Source organism: Cyclopterus lumpus, chromosome 9, assembly GCF_009769545.1.
Source record: "Cyclopterus lumpus isolate fCycLum1 chromosome 9, fCycLum1.pri, whole genome shotgun sequence".
Lineage (NCBI taxonomy): Eukaryota > Metazoa > Chordata > Actinopteri > Perciformes > Cyclopteridae > Cyclopterus > Cyclopterus lumpus.
The window spans coordinates 17,647,359-17,665,823 of NC_046974.1; the positions used below are offsets into that span (position 1 = coordinate 17,647,359).

General features: G+C 42.8%; 1 protein-coding gene and 1 long non-coding RNA gene across 2 annotated transcripts in view; one reads left to right on the forward strand and one right to left on the reverse strand.

Moving 5' to 3' along the window:
* LOC117736371 overlaps positions 1-18,465 on the reverse strand; it is a 34,701-nt gene extending 16,236 nt beyond the window's left edge. Inside the window, exon 1 of the long non-coding RNA XR_004609966.1 lies at positions 18,370-18,465. This is a non-coding gene — a long non-coding RNA (uncharacterized LOC117736371). The remainder of the gene's footprint in view (positions 1-18,369) is intronic.
* LOC117736369 (eosinophil peroxidase-like) lies at positions 12,301-18,321 on the forward strand. Its single transcript, XM_034541668.1, has 12 exons — positions 12,301-12,376; positions 12,655-12,742; positions 12,938-13,113; positions 13,198-13,330; positions 13,585-13,714; positions 13,820-14,026; positions 14,125-14,485; positions 14,595-14,755; positions 14,849-15,107; positions 17,465-17,635; positions 17,772-18,009; positions 18,099-18,321. Exons 1-12 carry the CDS (start codon positions 12,310-12,312, stop codon positions 18,307-18,309), a joined length of 2,202 nt encoding a protein of 733 aa, XP_034397559.1. The 5' UTR covers positions 12,301-12,309; the 3' UTR covers positions 18,310-18,321.

An 18,465-nucleotide genomic window follows, 5' to 3' on the forward strand; every position in this document is an offset into this window, starting at 1 on the left:
TAACTTCATTGAACTTACTTGTGGAGAATAATTTAAAAGTTAACCCGGTAGCCTTTATCCTCCATACAGCTTGGACATTTGGTTCTTCAAATGTTGAATTGTCATGAGCAACCAAACATTTTATGACACAAAGGTACATGAATATCTACACCAAGACTGAGATTTCCCCAGAGATACACGATGTCCCAGCCCAGCCCTTCAATTACGCTGGTATGAACCATGTTTAAATAAACACCATGTAAAAAAGAAAAACATATTATAATAATAATAATCATATGTGCAAGTCAAATCACAATATGTTGATCCACTTATCTGATCGTGCGGAGTGTCATCGTTTGAGTTATTAGACATTTCATTTACCGGTGCTTTAAACTACAGATGTGTGTGTTTAGATAGATAGATAAGTACTTTATTGATCCCCTAAGGGAAATTCAGGATCCAAGTAGCTCCAAACATCACACAAACATAATACACACTATTAAACTATTAAAAAAGATTGTCGAAAAAATTTGGTAGATACAGGAGTAATGTGATCTCTTTTCTTAGTTTTTGTGAGTACACAAGCTCCAGCATTCTGGATTAACTGGAGGGAATTAAGAGACTTATGCACCTCTATTCATGGTGTTATGGTACAGAGGCTTGTACGGCTCAAAAGCAGTTAGACCCTTATTTAAGCAATGATTTGTCCAATTTGAAGTAAAAAACAACATTAATTTAATTTTTTTAAATAATATTATAATAACATATGAAGTTACACTACTGTTGTTATGGTGTGGTGGATTCACAGGACAGCAGAGTTCTTTCTTAGAGAAGTATTTTTTTTAATTTTTTTTATACTTTCTTTTTTAAAGATACAATGAGACAAACATACATGAACAAAAGGTTGGTCACCTATACATGTATGCCAATAGTATACTGATGGAAATAAATGTCAATTCACCCAATAACAGATCAGTGATGATCCTGTGAGGTCACAAACACAATTCATTTTTCCCAATACTTCAAACATTTATTGAACCTTAGATTCAGCGAGAAAGTCATTCTCTCCATATTCTGAACATCAGTTACAATATCTGTCCAGTCAGTCTCTGTTGGTGGCACGGCCTGCAGCCATTTTCGTGTTACAGCTTTCTTGCTGGCTGCTAGTAATATCTTTAACAAATATTTGTCTTGCACCAATAGGTGATCTGCAATGTTGCCCAAATACACTGTAGAAAAGGAACAATCAACTCCATCTCCAAAAACAGTTTGTATTACTTGCATTATCGCCTGCCAGTATGGCTGAATGGCTGGGCAGCTCCAGAATATATGGAAATGATCTGCCAGCTGTTCTCCACATTTCCTCCAGCATAGACCCCTTCCTGCCTTCCCTGTTTGTGTACATTTTAATTTGGGGGTTATGAAATATCTAATCAGATTCCGCCAACAGAATTCCCTCCAGAGACCCGAGCCGGTGGAAGTGGACTGCACAGAGCACATATTTGACTAGTCCTCCTCTGAAATGACAAGTCCAGATTCTTTCTCCCATTTTAATCTAACCTTATCTGTTGAGTGTTTTCTACTGGATTGAATACTTGAGTATAGTTTTGAAATAAGTTTCCTGTTGTCCATAGTTTTATATATGTCAATAAATATATCAATTAAATTGGCATCACATTTCTCCTTTGTTTTAATCTCCTTATTAAAGTAGGTCCTGGTTTGTAAGTACCTAAAAAAATCCAGTTTTTCTAAACCATACATCTCTGAAATTTTCTGAAAACTGAAAATCTTCTCCCTTTGGTGAAATTGAACAGTAAGAAGTGATGCCAATTCTGTGCCAATGTTTAAACCTCCCATCAATCCTTGCCGGATTAAAGTCCGGATCAAAAGCGACCCATCTCAACAGTCTAGACCGTCTTTCAAATAGTGATCTACATTCCTTAAACCAGATTTTAAGAGGGACTCTAGTCCATTGATTTAAACTTTTAGCATGCTGCTCATACAAGATTTTGCTGCCTAATAAGGGTTGTAACGGTATTTCTAGCTGTGAAATTTCCAAATCTTTCCATTTTGCTATATACATTGGGTTACAGCAACATGCTAGTGGTCTTAATTGTGTCGCCTTGTAGCAGTCTGTTAAACATGGTAATGATCTACCCCCTTTTTCTTTAGAAAGTTGCAGTGTTTTGAATTGAATTCTTGGTCTTCTACCCCCCCATATAAATCTAGATATCCACTTATCCCATTCATTAAATTGTTGCAGTGGTACTACAGCTGGAAGGGATTGAAAAAGATACAAGAGTCGGGGGAGTACATTCATTTTTATCGTTTCTATTCTATTATGCATATCTAAGGGCAGTTGGGACCACCTGTCAATATCTGCCTTGATGTTTCTACTAATAGTAATTGCTATCATATATTTTGGAAATGTCTTTTAGGTATTTGAATTCCCAGATATTTAATGTCTGATGAGGTCCATTTGAAATGAAATCTATTTAGCATGTCTTTCTGAGGGGTGTAGTTATATCTTAGAGTTTGTGTTTTTTGTACATTTAATTGATATCCAGAGTAGGTTCCAAAATCTCCTAGCGAGGACATCAGTCTAGGAATGCTGACCGCCGGTGTCGTAATAAAGAGCAAAACATCATCTGCATATAGGCAAATCTTCTGCTCTAAACCTCTAACCATGACTCCTTTTATCACCTCATCATCCCTGATTAACTGTGCCAGGGGCTCTATAAATAAAGCAAAGAGGGCTGGGCTGAGGGGGCAGCCTCTCTCTAAATTGACAACCTAAGGTGACCATTAATCTTTATTCTGGCATTTGGTGAGGAGTATAGATTTCTGATACAACTAATAAAATCATCCTTAAAGCCAAATATTCTCAATGCCAAATACAGATATTTCCAGCGAACCGAATCGAAAGCCTTTTCCGCATCTAAACTAATCACTGTGGCTCCAATATTTCCCTTAATCACATGATCGATGACGTGTAGCACCCGTCTAATATTATCTTGTGTCTGTCTTTCACGTACAAAACCAGTTTGGTCTGGATCCACTAGTTCTACTATTATATGCTCTAACCTTTTTACTAATATTGACGCATACAACTTGTAGTCTATATTGAGTACAGAAATTGGCCTATATGAGCTACATTCTTTTCTGTCCTTCCCCTCTTTAGAAATAACCGAAATGATTGCCTCCTTCCTACCTGGTGTTTCACCTTTTTTAAGTGTATAGTTAAAGCAATCAAAAAGCATAGGCACTATTTGATCCTTAATGGCCTTGTACCATTCGGCTGGGAAGCCGTCCGTACCCGGCGCTTTATTAGCTTTTAATCTAGAAATTGCTTTCCCTATTTCTTCCATCGTAATCTCTGCCATCAAGGCTTTATTCTTCACCTATAGACGGTAGATCTAATGACTCCAGAAATGAATTTATTTCCTGTGGGCTAGTTGTACTTGGTTCCTTATATAAGTCTCTATAGTAATTTTCAAAAATATGTTCAATATCCTCTAATTTATGACATACTTTTTTAGTTACAGGGTCCCTAATTTCATATATGGAGCTGTCTGCTTGTTGTTTTCTTAACCTCCATCCCAGAAGCTTCAGGGCCCTTGGTCCATTCTCATAATATCTCTGCTTTGCAAATTTGGCTTTTTTCTCTAGTTCTTCCTCACATTGTTTGTTTATTTCTTTTCTGATATTTCTTATTTGATTTAGAATATAAGGTTCCTTACTTTCGATATGTTCCCTCTCCAGAACTTTAAGATTCTCTTCTAGATCAGACATCTTTTTATATCTTTTCTCTTTTCTGTGTGAGGCCAATGCTATGAGCCTTTCTCTAATCACTGCTTTTGCAGCGTCCCATTATTGTTATTGTCCATATAATCTTTAAGTTCCTTTTGCACATATTCCTTGCATGTTTTGTCATTCAAGATGCTTGTATAAAGTCGCCACAGCGTGTTTTTCTTTTTATTATCCAGATGCACAGTTAAATAAACAGCTGAGTGGTCAGATATGTCTCTGTCCCCTATCCTACAATCTTTAAGTCTGTGTCTGTCTGAGTTGTAAGTAAAACAATAGTAAATTCTTGAGTATACACCTTTACTTGCTGAATAGAATGTGAATTGTTTTTCTTTTGGGTGGAAGTCCCTCCATACATCGATCAGACCTAGCTACGTCAACAATTTTTTTGTTATCCTGGCATTAGGAGTTAGCCTCTTAAATGTATTAGAGGAATCATGTTTAGGTTGTAACTGAATGTTCCAATCTCCTCCACATATTAGAACACCGGAGGCCTCAGAGGCTATCAGGTCAAAAATGTCCCTAAAACAAGAATTGTCCTGCCCTGGTGGAATATACACATTGACTAATGTGACTTCTTTCTGGTCAAGATACCCTTTAACAAAGACATATCGACCCTCACTGTCACAAACTTTAGAAACCAGTCGGAAGTTCACCCTGTTAGAAATTAGTATCGCTACTCCTCTCCTTTTCCCTTTCTTATAGGACGAATGAAAGGTATTTTTAAACCCTAGTTTTTTTAACTTTTCATGTTCCATGTATTAATATGGGTCTCCTGCCAAAACATTACATCCAACTTTTCCCTTTTCATCTTTGCAATTACCTTACCCCTTACTTGGATTGTGTAAACCATTTACATTTAGGGTAATCACCCTATATTCCTGACATTACATTTAAACCCACAGTTAACACAAGAGTTATGTACCATTGGTGACCAAACTTTAACTATTCTTGAACCATAGAATGAACTCAACTAGTGAATACAAGACAAAACAAGCAAACATATAGCACAACTCAGGTGGACCTCCATTTTGAAGTAGAAAACCACTTCTTTTGTGGGGGGAGTAGTCTAGTTAGCCCCCAGAGCCCCCCTTCAGTGCAACCTATAATACCCCTACCTAGTGAGTGTATTTTGTGCACTTTGTGTGTTACCAGATCCCTTACCCATATTCGGTCAACTATATTCACTCTGTTAGATAAGAGCAAGCCAATACTATACGAAGAAAAAATAATAAAATCACGGGCATACATTTTCATCCCTTAAAACAAATGTCATTAATAAATGTCCTTAACTGGGCAGTAATCTTGCTTACCCGATTCTTTGCCGTTTAATATGAAAAATCGTGTATCAGTCTGTTACCTCCGATTCCCCCTGTCTCTTTATTTTGGCCGGTGAAAACCTCACAGCTTCTCCTTAATCCACTCTTGGCGGGTCTGTCGGCTGGATGTAGTCCCTGCTCGCTGCCAGGTCCTCCTTGTCTTCTCCGGGGTCCCAGACTCATCAGCCGACTTCTCCAACTCGACAGAGATTCCCCTGGTCTGTAAATCCCGCGCCGCATCCGCCGCGCTCCCGTAGGTTATCGGCCTATTCTCAATAAACTGCTGAATATTGTCTCCCTCAGTCCCCTCTGGGATGCCGTAAATGCGAAGATTGTTACGCCTCGAGCGTGCTTCCATGTCCGTAAGCTTCATCTGTAAACGTTCCTGGGTTTGTAGTGAGCAACTCAGCACCTCCTGAAAGTCAACGTTCCACTCTTCTAGGTCGGCTATGCGCGTCTCTGCTTCACCCACCCTGTCGGCTGTAGCTTTGAGGTCGGCTACCACTTCGCCTAGCTTCTGTTGAATTTCCTTTCTTATGTCAGTTAGCTCCTCTTTCAAATCTTCTCTGATTTTGTTTCGAAAGTTACCCAATTCGGACTTCAACTCCGAGGCCACGTTTTTTTATGTCTTTACGTATGGCGGCGATGTTGCCTTCCATGTCCACCGCAGCTAGCGTTAGCTCGGAATTTTGGCTACGTCCGCCATGACACTCACGATGATCGTCCGTGATGGCCCCTTCAGTCGCTGTTTTATCAGTTTTATCCACTTTCCCATATGGCTTTCCCTTGCTCTTCTTGTGTTTTTCCCCTTCCATTATTATTGAGCACAAATCTTAAAAGTCACTTGTATTTAAATTGGGGAATAAACTCCGACCGACCGGGAGATGTTCTTTATGCGACCGTTCGCTTCAGTCTCATCCCGGAAGTCCCTTAGAGAAGTAGTTTTATTGCAGAGATGGTGTAGACAAGAGCAGGCAGAGATCGTATGCGATTGTCACTGGGAGGCACATTCTCGCGCTCTGAGAAGTGGCTGATGGTAGCGGCAACAAGCTGACGGTAAAGCGGAGGCATGCACCCGCGCTACGCTTCGGGACGGAAAGTGGCCTTAAACAAACACGCTCTCATGATCCGAGCTGGAAAGTGGCTGCTTAACGGCACGTACTCCTCTCCGATCCACGCCGGAAAGTGGCTGTTAAACGGCAGGCAGGGCCGACTGTGTGATACCCGAGGCTTGACACAGGACATACAACTCAGCGCTGATCATCGTGGAACGAGCGGGAGGTCCTCTTTACAAAGGTGTGACCCGAGGCTTGACAATGGCATACAACTCACCGCTGAGCTCCGTGGAACGAGCGGGAGGTCCTCTTCACGCAGGTGAGACTCGAGGGTCGACACTGGCATAAAGGAAAAAACGAACGGGTAGTAAACAGAAAAGCTCACAGGGAAACACACGGGAAACGGACAGGCTACTCACGAATGGGGAAACCAGTTTGGCAAACGGACGGACTGACACTGGAGGCGAGGATGAACGGAGTATTTATCAGGAGACAATTACGGGAGACGAGGATCAGCTGTGCTCACGGAGAGAGGCACGGCTGTGGGCGGAACTCACAAAAAACAAACAGTGTTTATACAACAATCCTCACAGCTGTCAGCCAGACAGGGAATCTCGACCTCTTGGCTTGGTAGGAGAGGAGGTTGGTAGCCAATGGAGGCCTCGAAAAGGGAAAAAAACGTTGCCGTGGAGGTATGGCTGTTGCGTGTTCAATCCTCGTCAGGTGACGACTCCAGGAGGATGGATTGGCCACCGTTAAACAGCGGAGCATGGCTTCTAACTCCTGGTTAATCCTCTCGGTTTGCCCATTGGTCTGAGGATGAAAGCCGGAGGAGAGGCTAGCGGTGGCGCCGAGGCTGCGGCAGAATGCCTTCCATACTTGGGAGGTGAACTGGGGACCCTGATCAGAAACAATGTCCACAGGGATGCCGTTGAGCCTAAAAAACGGTCCACGATAGTTAGGATGACCGTATTGTTCTCGGAGGGGGGAAAGCCAGTGACAAAGTCCAATGCCATATGTGACCAAGGCCTGTGGGGAATTGGCAGGGGCTGTAACAGACCGACGGGAGCTCTGTGAGGCCTTGCTACGCACACAAGTGATACAGGCTAGGACGTAAGCCAGGGTGTCATTGTCCAGAGAGGGCCACCAGAAGGAGGGCCGGAACCAGTTAATAGTACGTCTTATTCCTGGATGGCCTGAGAGTCGGGAGTCGTGAGCCCACTGTGAAACACGGGAACGGATAGAAAGGGGAACAAACAGGTGCCCAGGTGGACAACCTCCAGGATCTGGATGGGTCTGCTGAGCCTCCCGTACTGCAGACTCAATCTCCCAGGTGAGGACTCCTAAGACACAGGCGGGTGGAACAATTGTGTCAGGAGCTGGGTCTACCTCGTCCGAGGAAAACTGACGAGAGAGGGCGTCAGGCTTGACGTTCTTACTCCCCGGGGGGTAGGTGATGAAGAAGTTAAAACGGGAAAAAGCTCAACGAGCTTGGCGGGAGTTGAGTCGACGTGCGGAATGGATGTACTCAAGATTTCTCCACTCCTCCAGAGCCAACTTGACGGCCAGTAACTCCCGGTTGCCCACATCGTAGTTCCGCTCGGACGGGGAAAGGCGGCGGATAAAAAAGGGCACAGACGAAGCCTAGAGTCAGTGGCTGAGCATTGGGACAACAATGCTCCAACTCCGGTGTCGGAGGCGTCCACCTCGACCACGAACTGGCGTGGAAAAAATTCACTTTTGTGGAAGTGAGGCCGGGTAGGGATTCGAAAGCTGAGTCGAGCAGGGGTACAGGGTATTTGTTCCGAGTGGTGATCTGGTTTAACCCTCGGAAGTCGATGCACGGATGGAGACTCTTGTCCACGTACAAGAAGCCTGCCTCCCCTGGGGAGGATGACGGGCGGATGATTCCGGCAGCAAGGGAGTCTGTGCTATAGGACTCCATTGCCACGCGTTCCGGACGGGACAGGTTGTATAATTGACTGGAGGGTAAGGTGGCGCAAGGGAACAGTTCAATGGCACAGTCGTGGGGTGGCAGGGAAAGGGCTCGGTCCTTGCTAAACGCCTCGCTGAGATCCGCATACTCTACGGCAACCGGTTCCGGAAGCTGGCGTGCCGGTGGGCGAGATCTGCCATGGAACGGCGGACTGGAGACCCCTCGAGAGACACGTGGGACTCCAACCAATAATTCTGTTTCCCGCCCAGTCAATCTGCGGGTTGTGGTCCCGGAGCCAGGGATGACCCAAAACCAGAGGTGTCTGGATCGAGAAGATGTAGAGTTGGATCTCTTGCCGGTGGTTTCCGGACACAAGTAAGGTAATAGGACCGGTCCAGTGAGTGATGTCTGCCAAGGGGGTTCAAACCAAAGCATTAGCCCGAAGGGGGCAATCTAACTCCACAGGAATCCTCTGGGCAGAGGCAAAGGAATAAATAAAAAAAACTCTGTTCTGCTCCGGAGTCAACAAGCGCCAAGGTCGGGAGCGAATCGGACAGTAGGCAGAGCTTAGCCGGAAGAGTGAGACGGGGTTCTGGGCAGGCGAGCCGGGTGGAGTTGCTCGCTAGTAGTCCCACTCCTACTGACGTGCCCTGCACGGGGAAGACAGAGATGTGGTGATCCGACTCGCCGCAGTAAAGGCAGGCACCGGAACGGATTCGGCACTCTTTGGACAGACCCAACTGCATGGGTTCCTCCTGAACCCCGGAAGAGGAGAGTGCCTGGGGATCTGGGCTGCGGCGACGTGGGGGAACTGGAGTCCGGTGACTTGAAGAGGTGAAGGGCTGGCGAACCGGTGCCGAGAACCTAGTGCTCCGCTCTCTCCGACGTTTACCGCAACCGAGTATCCAGTCGAATGGAGAGAGCAAATAGGTCCTCCAATGTCTTGGACTCCTCCAGAATGAGAAGCTCGTCCTTTAGAGGGTCAGAAAGGCTATTGAGGAAGACCCCCTTCAGCGCCCTCTCCTCCCAACCAGACTCGGCGGCCAGGATCAGAAAGTCGATAGAATGATCTGCGGCGCTAGCAGAGCCCTAGCAGAGACGGAAAAGGTGTTGAACAGCCTTCTGGGAATACGAAGGATGGTACGAAGGACTCACGGACTGGTTGCTCAGTGGCTGCCGTCTGATCCCCGGGGGAACGGACGGTGTTGTGCGAGACCTTGCACAATCCTGCCGATCTCGGACATCTCCGCTTGGAGGGTTTGCTGTGAACCCCGTAGATCGTGCAGCAGGTTGCCTTGCTGTCCCAGCAGAACTCCCTGGTTGGTGATCGCTATCCGTAGAGACTCCGAAGGGGGAGATCCTACTGCTGCTGCTGAGTCCGTAATTTGTTTAGTCCGTTCTGTTATGGTGCATTCACAAACCCAAATGAAGCGACAGGACAGCAGAGTTCTTTCTTAGAGAAGTAGTTTTATTGCAGAGATGGTGTAGACAAGGGCAGACAGAGAACATATGCGATTGTCACTAGGAGGCATGCTCCCGCGCTGAGAAGCGGCTGATGGTAGCGGCAGAAAGCTGACGGAAAAGCGGAGGCATGCACCCGCGCTCCGCTTCAGGCCGAAAAGTGGCTGTTAAACGACAGGCAGGGTCGACTGTGTGATACCCGAGGCTCGACACAGGACATACAACTCACCGCTGATCTCCGTGGACCTACGAAGAAGACGGTGAGGCAAAGGAGGTTTGCTCCCTGTTATAACCCTCAGACCCGCAAAACCAAGTTAAAAAAACAGACACAGTTTCACAAAAATGTTTTCGCCCAAGTTAAAAAATTCAGCCTATACTGATAAAAGGTAATCAGAATAAAAGTAAATGTTGTATACTTGAATCTTTTTGAATTGCCTTTTGCTTAATTTATTTTGAGTTTGTAGATAAAAGCTGCTCTTCAAGACACTGACTTGTTTAGTGCAGTGTTGGTTGTCATAGATTCAGTGAGTGAGCCATAAGTTACATCTTTTGAGGCTTTTTAAAACTACTTCTCAATAGACTTTTCATGTTTCATGTTTGTGCATTAAGCACTATTGAGCTTTTTTTTTTTAAAGTCGGAAGTTATTGAATAGTTATGAATGGTTTCTACTTCTAAACCGTCTACCTGTCTCTTCGACCCCGTCCCAACGAGGCTGCTTAAAGATGTGTTGCCTTTAATTGGCACCTCTCCGTTGGATATTGTTAATGTGTCTTTCCTAACAGGCCATGTACCACATCCCTTCAAAGTAGCTGTAATTAAACCTCTCCTAAAGAAGCCCACTCTTAAACAGCTTGTTGTACCATATTGCGCCACTAGAGAGCTGTGCTCACTAAATGCGGGTTACTTGTGGTTCCTAGAGTTAAAAAAATTAGGATGGGAGCCAGAGCCTTTAGTTATCAAGCTCCTCTTTTATGGAACCAGCTTCCACTTTCAGTCCGGGAGGCAGACACAGTCACCTCATTTAAGAATAGACTTAAGACTTTCCTGTTTGATAGTGCTTATAGTTAGGGCTGAATCAGGTTTTCCCTGGTCGAGCCCCTAGATATGCTGCTATAGGCTTATAGGCTGCTGGGGGATGTTTTAGGATACGCTGAGTACCTATCTCCTCTTCTCTCTCTCCTTACAGGCTACGGAACCGTCACAATGTCAACGTTTACTTTAAATTTCACACCAACGACATTAACAGCGGTCTTCTGGACAAGTGTCCTGTGTTTGTTTGACCCTTCCTGCTCCCCTCCCACCAGCCCTCTGTGGACAATCTTGTTCTTTAAAGTGCGCAGTTGCTCTGATCGTCTAATAATGACGCAGTTGGATTTTACATTGGAGGCAGTTGAAAGTCTGGAGCATTGGCATCAGACACCGAGGGGCACTGACCAACCGCTGATGTGCTGAGAGTGACACTGGGTTGCATATTCACCGCTAAATGTTGCCAAATACAACACACAGCACCTTTTAAAGGTCTTCGAAAACTGCCAGCATCCAACAATGTGATCAAAACCAAGCATGTTTTAATGAAATCTTTCACTGTGGTATTTTTCTTTAAAGTATCTATACACATATTTAGGATACTAGGTGCACTAAGTTTAGATGACTGCAACAAGGACTTTTGTATTTTTATGTTTTGGCAACATATTTCTCGAAGTGTTCATGCATGTAAAGTCCCTTTGAATGGAATTTAATGTTTACAATTTGATTTGTTAGGTATATAATCATTCGTTAATATGGATAATTGCCACAAATTGTTTCTCAAACACACCTTATAACCACAGACACATGAGTGTCTTCACTGAACTTCCTTGTGGACAAGAATTTAAAAGGCCCACATCCTGCATACAGCTTGAAAATGTGGTTATTGTTGAATTGCCATGGGCCATCAAACCGCATATAAAATAATTGTACACAAATATCTACACAAAGTTATTCAAGTCCAAAATAGTTGTAGAGTATATCAAACGGAGCCATATAGTCGATGCCAGAAAGGCCAGAACTGTATTAGAAAGCCCTCACGGGAAAAACCAGCCCGGACTTCCCCGGTGCTACCTGTCACATTGATAATTATCTATCGTTTTAAAATACTGTCTCCTTGAGGATGTAGCATTATGGCTTACCATCAATCATAAGTCACACAAATTATTAATTTGAGATGTCATATGGTTCAATTGAAAGTGGTGAAATCCAATTCAAACATTAAAAAAAGACTAATGTTTACAGGTGGATGGATCGGCTGTGGCTATTTTTAAGATCATAAAACACCTAATTGCACCTAATTGTAGTAGATCATTCTTGTTTTCCTCATTGTTTCATTTACCGTAAATGGCACAAAGTTTCTCAACAGGCATTATGCTGCAAATGCGGAACTAGGAAGAAGAAGAAAAAAAAGTAATTGTCTGAGAAACATTCCTGACAAACAAGGACGGTGAATGACACACGTCCATCGAGAGTATAAAAAGAGCTCCATCTCCAAATAAGAGTACACAACTTTGTGCTTATCCAAGGTTACTTTACTTTTATTTTTAACCCTTCCACATTCTTTTTAATTTGACTTAATATGTCCAGTAAATATTCTATGGGCATTTAGATGCATTAGATTGGATTATATTTGTTTTAGAACAAAATTTGTAACAATTCTATTAGTTTAAGTGATTTGACCTGTGCTTTACAGACTGGAAAAAATTTGTCTTGTTTGCAAAGATGAACCACTTTCTGTGCCTACTGGCTGCAGTTCTTTACCTGAGCGTGCAATGCCAGGTGGATGCCGGTGAGTAAAACCTCTATCATCTTACTGAGAATAGCTATAGCTTTAAATGCATTCATTACTTGGTTGATTCCTACTACATTTCACTCTCTTATTTTTGTATTAAACGTTTGAAACATTTGAGTTCATGGTTTATTGTGAGACAATATATATTTAGTAAAATGAAGTAACTGTGTGCCATGGATGAAAAATGATCATCTCAGAAATGCACTGGCCAAAAACATCATCATTAAGTATTAAAAAAAAAAGTATACGAAACAAAATGTATTTTATGCTTTCAGAATCCCATTTGAGCAGGAGTGCCATTGAAAGGGCTGTGATGGAAGCCAAGGCCACAGTAGACTCGGCCTACGAGTACTCCAGGAGAGTGTGAGTAGCCTGCTGAACACATTTTTTCCTACTTTGATTGAAACATAAAGTTGTTCAACACAGGTGTATTGAATTGGTATTGAAGACATTGTGACTGAACACAGGCACAACATGGAAGTGTACAATACATTCAACTGGAAGTTGTACGGCGCTAGAAGCAATAACTCATAGATCTGATGTCTCCACACAATACAGGAGCGTTGAGCGCGTGAGGAGGAATGCAGTGAGTCCGTCAGACATTCTGCGGTTGGTGAAGCAGCCTGTTGGGCAAACCCGTAATGCTGTGCGTGCTGCTGACTATATGGATAATACCATTAAACTCATCAAGAGGTCTTTGGAAAGACGTGAAAAACGCTCCATCAATGCCACAGGTGTTTATCCTTTACAGCTTCACAGAAATGTCTTGCAAAGAGCAGTTGCAGCTGAGTTGCTCATTTCTTGTCTCTGTTAATAAGATCTGATCTCTGAGGAAGACCTGGAGGTCATTGCTTCCCTGACCGGCTGCTCTCCCAAACATCGTCCCACTTCTTGCAAGACTATTCCCAATTTAAATAAATTTCGCACTGCAAGCAGCGTCTGCAACAACAGGTGAGGCAATTTTACGATTGATGGGGGAAGAAAAAGAACAGAAGTTACAAATATGTCCACAGCTAATTGACTACTTAATCTGTTTGCCTATCTGAAATAAAGATGTTAAAAATGGGAGTACAACTGCAGGTTTGTCAATCACTGGTACTCGCTCTGCACCTATGTGTGGAACGTAGAAATATTCTGACTTTTTTCTTGTCAAAAATGAGAAGATTAACACATTATAATAAGGGATTCATTTGTTTCTTGTCTAGACTTAACACCCGCTGGGGAGCCTCCAACACACCTTTCACCCGCTGGCTCCCTAATGAGTATGAGGATGGAATCTCTCTGCCCAAAGGCTGGGACCCTAAACGCAAAATCAACAAACGTCTTCTTCCCTTGGTAACATACTTCAGAATATCATCTTCACTCACTATGAGAAAACAACACTGGCAGTTGAAAAAGTCCTTTTCACCAAGGTGCTCATTGCTCACATGCTGTTCTCAGGTCAGAGAGGTGTCCAACAGAATTGTGCGTACAGTAAACTCTAATGTGGAGAGCGACCCACTCTACACTCACATGGTCACAATGTTCGGCCAGTGGACGGATCATGACCTGACCTTCACTCCTCACTCTCCTGTGATTCGCTCGTTCAATAATGGGATTGACTGTGACCAGAGCTGTGACCGGACAGAGCCCTGCTTCCCCATCGAGGTTAATGTTTGCTGCATTACACAAAAAAAGACATGAATACACCTGACACACACACAAAAACACAAATATTGTTAATAACATTTTTGCCATCTCATCAGATTCCCAAGAAAGACCCTCGCTTTGGCAAAAAATCTCAGAGTTGCATCCCCTTCTTCCGCTCAGCAGCAACTTGTGGTTCTGGCAACTTTGGCCACACGTTTGGAGCGAGCACCGTCCGTCAACAGATCAACAGTCTCACGGCTTTCCTTGATGTAGGTCAGGTGTACGGTTCAGAGGACACCAAAGCTCGTTTCCTACGAGACCTCACCTCAGATAAGGGCCTGCTGAGAGTCAACACACAGTTCACTGACAGCAGCCGTGAGCTCCTCCCCTTCTCCACCATGGTTACCAACATGTGTGCCACCCGAGCCCGTATTACTAATGACAGTAAGGCAGAGGAGGTGCCTTGCTTTGTGGCTGGTGAGTGGGTGCACCAACACTGATGAACCAATAGTAAACGTGTTAAGTCCATCACAAGCATTGCACAGGGCTGACCGTTCTTTTGTCCTCATTTTATCTGACTTTAAAGGTGACGAGCGGTCCAATGAGCACATTGGCCTGACCGCTTTACACACACTGTTCCTGCGTGAGCACAACCGCCTGGTCCGTGCTCTGGCAGACCTCAACCCTCACTGGAACGGAGAGAGACTCTATCAAGAAGCACGTAAAATCATGGGAGGATATTCACAGGTTAGAGACAGGTTTAGCCGCATGGATTACAGAAATATTGGAATGTCTTCACCCAATGTGTTCAATCAACTGAATGTATTTTCTGTCTTTTAGGTTCTCACTTTCAGAGACTACTTACTTCCCATTGTTGGTCCAGACTTCATAGCCAGTCATCTGTCCACCTACCCTGGTTATGATGAAAACGTGGACCCCTCAATCGCCAATGTGTTTGCCACAGCTGCCTACCGATTCGCTCACCTTATGGTTCAGCCTTTCATGTTTCGTCTTAATGAGCAGTACCAGGATCACCCTGATTTCCCCAGCCCGATGCTGCACAAAGCCTTCTTTACACCGTGGAGGGTCGTTTTTGAAGGTAATACCAAGGTCTATTCACCTTCATTGAAAATATCAAATTACTAACTGTCAGGAGAGAATGTATAGCTTATTACAGTGTATTGCAAATTATTTCTCTTAATGTGAAATTAGGCAACTATTCTCAACCACTTGGCCGGGGCCCATTAGTGGGTCAAAGATGCCCATCTAGGGGCCAGTGAAGGTAATGCCAAATGGTTCATTTTGAGTTATTTTATTTATACATCTAAATTCAAAAATAATTAAAAACATAGTAATTCAAACAAAGCATACAATAAAAGACCAGATAGGTTTGAGTGTCACCACGGAAATCACGGCTCATCATCAGGTCAAGACAAACCTTTTCCTAGATCCATTGACACAAAATTGATCGTTTGTTGAAACCCTGAATACAATATATTTGGGTTTGTAATGACATACAGTGATGGTAGAGAAGAATATTTGTATCATGATTTGGGAAGTGATTCTCTGATTTCTTTAACAATCTGAAGTGGGCCAAGGAAAGGTTGAGAACCCCTGCAATACGGGGTGTATATTTTCTTACTTACTCTGAGCTCTGCTCTGCAGTCTTTGCTGCCACTGATGGGTGGAGGCTTATTCCAATAATACTAGTGTTGGAGCATTGTTTCCTGTAGAAGTTACATGCAGGTATATGCACCCTGCCTATTGAACACAAAGCACACAGACACAGAGCGCTCTAATAAAAGACTCTTGAGTCCATATTCAACCTTTAATTTCTCAAACCACCCCCATCTGAGGAAACTACATTGATTCATTAAATCTCTGAAATCATAACATGATTAAGTAAATTGAAAATATTTCAATGGCCTCTGAAAATCATAGATTATATAAATGCTGAGGAAGAATGAGCAAATACATCTTAAGAGTGCCATAGAGCTGAGCGAATGTGGAGGAGAATCCACCCAGAGATCCTCCTAAAATCCATATGCGTATGTAGCAAAGGCATATTTCTCTATGATTTTCAGTGAAAGTGGCAGTCTTGTAAGGAGTTAAAATCATTAAAAAAGGATTATTAATATCCACGCAAGTTTGGACCTAATGTTGACAATCCAAACAGTATGATTGTTAGATCCTGAAATCGGAATTATTTTTGCAAAATGAGTGACGGGTAACTCCGTAAAATCCTTATCCTGTCGTTTAACTCCCACTATTTTCTTTAAGGAGGTTTTGGACAGTTTATGTTAGGATGTATTAGATATTGTAAAATGCATCTTTCCAGGTGCAACTCAGTCCAGCCTCTACTCATTTTCTCACAGTGTTCAATTGGACTTCTCCAACATGGTACAGTGGATGAGTAATAATTGTAAGGAAGATAGAAACTAAAATTCTACTCACTGATACAAATGCATAGAGAGAAGAGATATTACGCAAACGTGGAAATCTGGCTCTACAGAATAAGTAAAAAACCTTTGTATTATTCTTGACTCTGGGCTGAATTTGAAATCACATCAACAATGTTGCTAAGCTTATTTTTTTATACAAATACATATATTAATATCATGAAATCTTACTTCTTCTACCTCTCTTTGGAGGATGCCAAAAATGCCCAAAGCTTTTTATTCCTTGGTCTAGATTACTGTAATGGACTTTATTTTCGATTTCCCAAATGAAACATTGGTAGTCTGTAACTTGTTTGAAATGCTAGTGTTGTTACATTGGTTACCTGTAACATTGGGGATTGATTACATTCTTTTGTACTTGTCTTTAAGGCTTTAAATAGTTTAGCACCTTTATACCTCTCTTTATACAACCCGTTCCCTTAAATTGTGGCGCTGGCTTGCTCAATGTACCAAACGATAATAAGTCTATGGTGAATATTCACCAAATGTTTGGAACAAACTCCCATCACAAAGAAGACAAGCAACATCTGTTGAGTTTTAAGAAAAAACTCAAAATGTATTCATGATCTTGATTTTAATGAATTCCACCTTTTTCCAACAGCGTTGTTCTTATTTTATTTATGTTTTACATACATTATATATGGTTTTCATATCTCAATTTCCAACTTGCTTTATAACTTATATTATCTAATTTTGTGTCTCTTTAGGGTTGCATTATTATATTATTTCTGCTCCTTAAATACCTGTGTTATTGATTTGTTTCTGTTGTTACGCACTGGTGTGCAGCCTTCTGTTAAAGGTGCTACATAAATGATGCTTCTTCTTCTTGTTTTTCTTCATATTTGTTTTTTAATTATTATTACTATTCTTATAGTAGTATTATTAGCATTATTATTATATGTGTTAAAAACTACAATGAGTTGCAGAGTGCATGGGGTCATGATTCTCAGTAGCAATAGCCTACATTTTAAATGTTCCTGTCCTTTGTGTTCCTCAGGTGGTCTGGACCCCCTCATCAGGGGCCTGGTGGGTCGTCAGGCCAAGCTGAACACACAGGATCACATGATGACTGATGAACTGAGGGACAGGCTGTTTAAATTCACTAGTGAGTTGGCACTGGATCTGGCTGCCCTCAACATGCAGAGAGGAAGAGACCATGGACTCTCTGGTAGTTATTTAGTCTTCATACTTGTTTATTTTGTTATATCTAGAGTCAATTTTACTTACATGTCTATGATTTTGCAGGACCTACAGACCACACTCTTAAAATATTTCAACATATTTACACTGTATGCCCTTTTTAGGATACAACCAATGGCGTAAATTCTGTGGGCTGTCGCAGCCAAGAAGTAAGACAGCACTGGCAAAAGTGCTGAAAAGTAAGGACCTGGCCAATAATCTGTTGAATCTCTACGGGAGAGCTGATAACATCGATGTGTGGCTGGGAGGAGTTGCTGAGCCGTTTGTCCGTGGAGGAAGAGTGGGACCTTTGTTTGCCTGCCTGATTGCCACTCAGTTCCAGCGGATCCGCACGGGAGACCGGTAAGTGCTAAAAATGCATTATTGATTGAAATAAAGACGTGCAGATAGTCGTGTTAGCCACACTTTTAAACATGAACTGCCAATTGCAGACTTTGGTGGGAGAACAATGGCGTTTTCACTGCGGGACAGAGGGACTCCCTGAAGAACACCTCTCTTGCACGTATCATCTGTGACAACACTGGCATCACTGATGTACCAGCCCAGCCCTTCCTGTATGCCCCCAGAAAGTCTGGTTACACTAAATGTGGTGACATCCCTGTCTTTGATCTCAGTCCATGGAAGGAGAGTATTAACTCGTAAGCGGTCTGACTGAAGACAGCTACATCTCAGGGCATCTGTTTTTTCTGTGTAAGATGAGACTGTTCTTCACACTTCTGCTGACTACTTAAAACATTAGTCACAAAACTATAATGCTCCAAACCTTGTGTATTGTTTGAATTAGAATTGTTGCTTTCT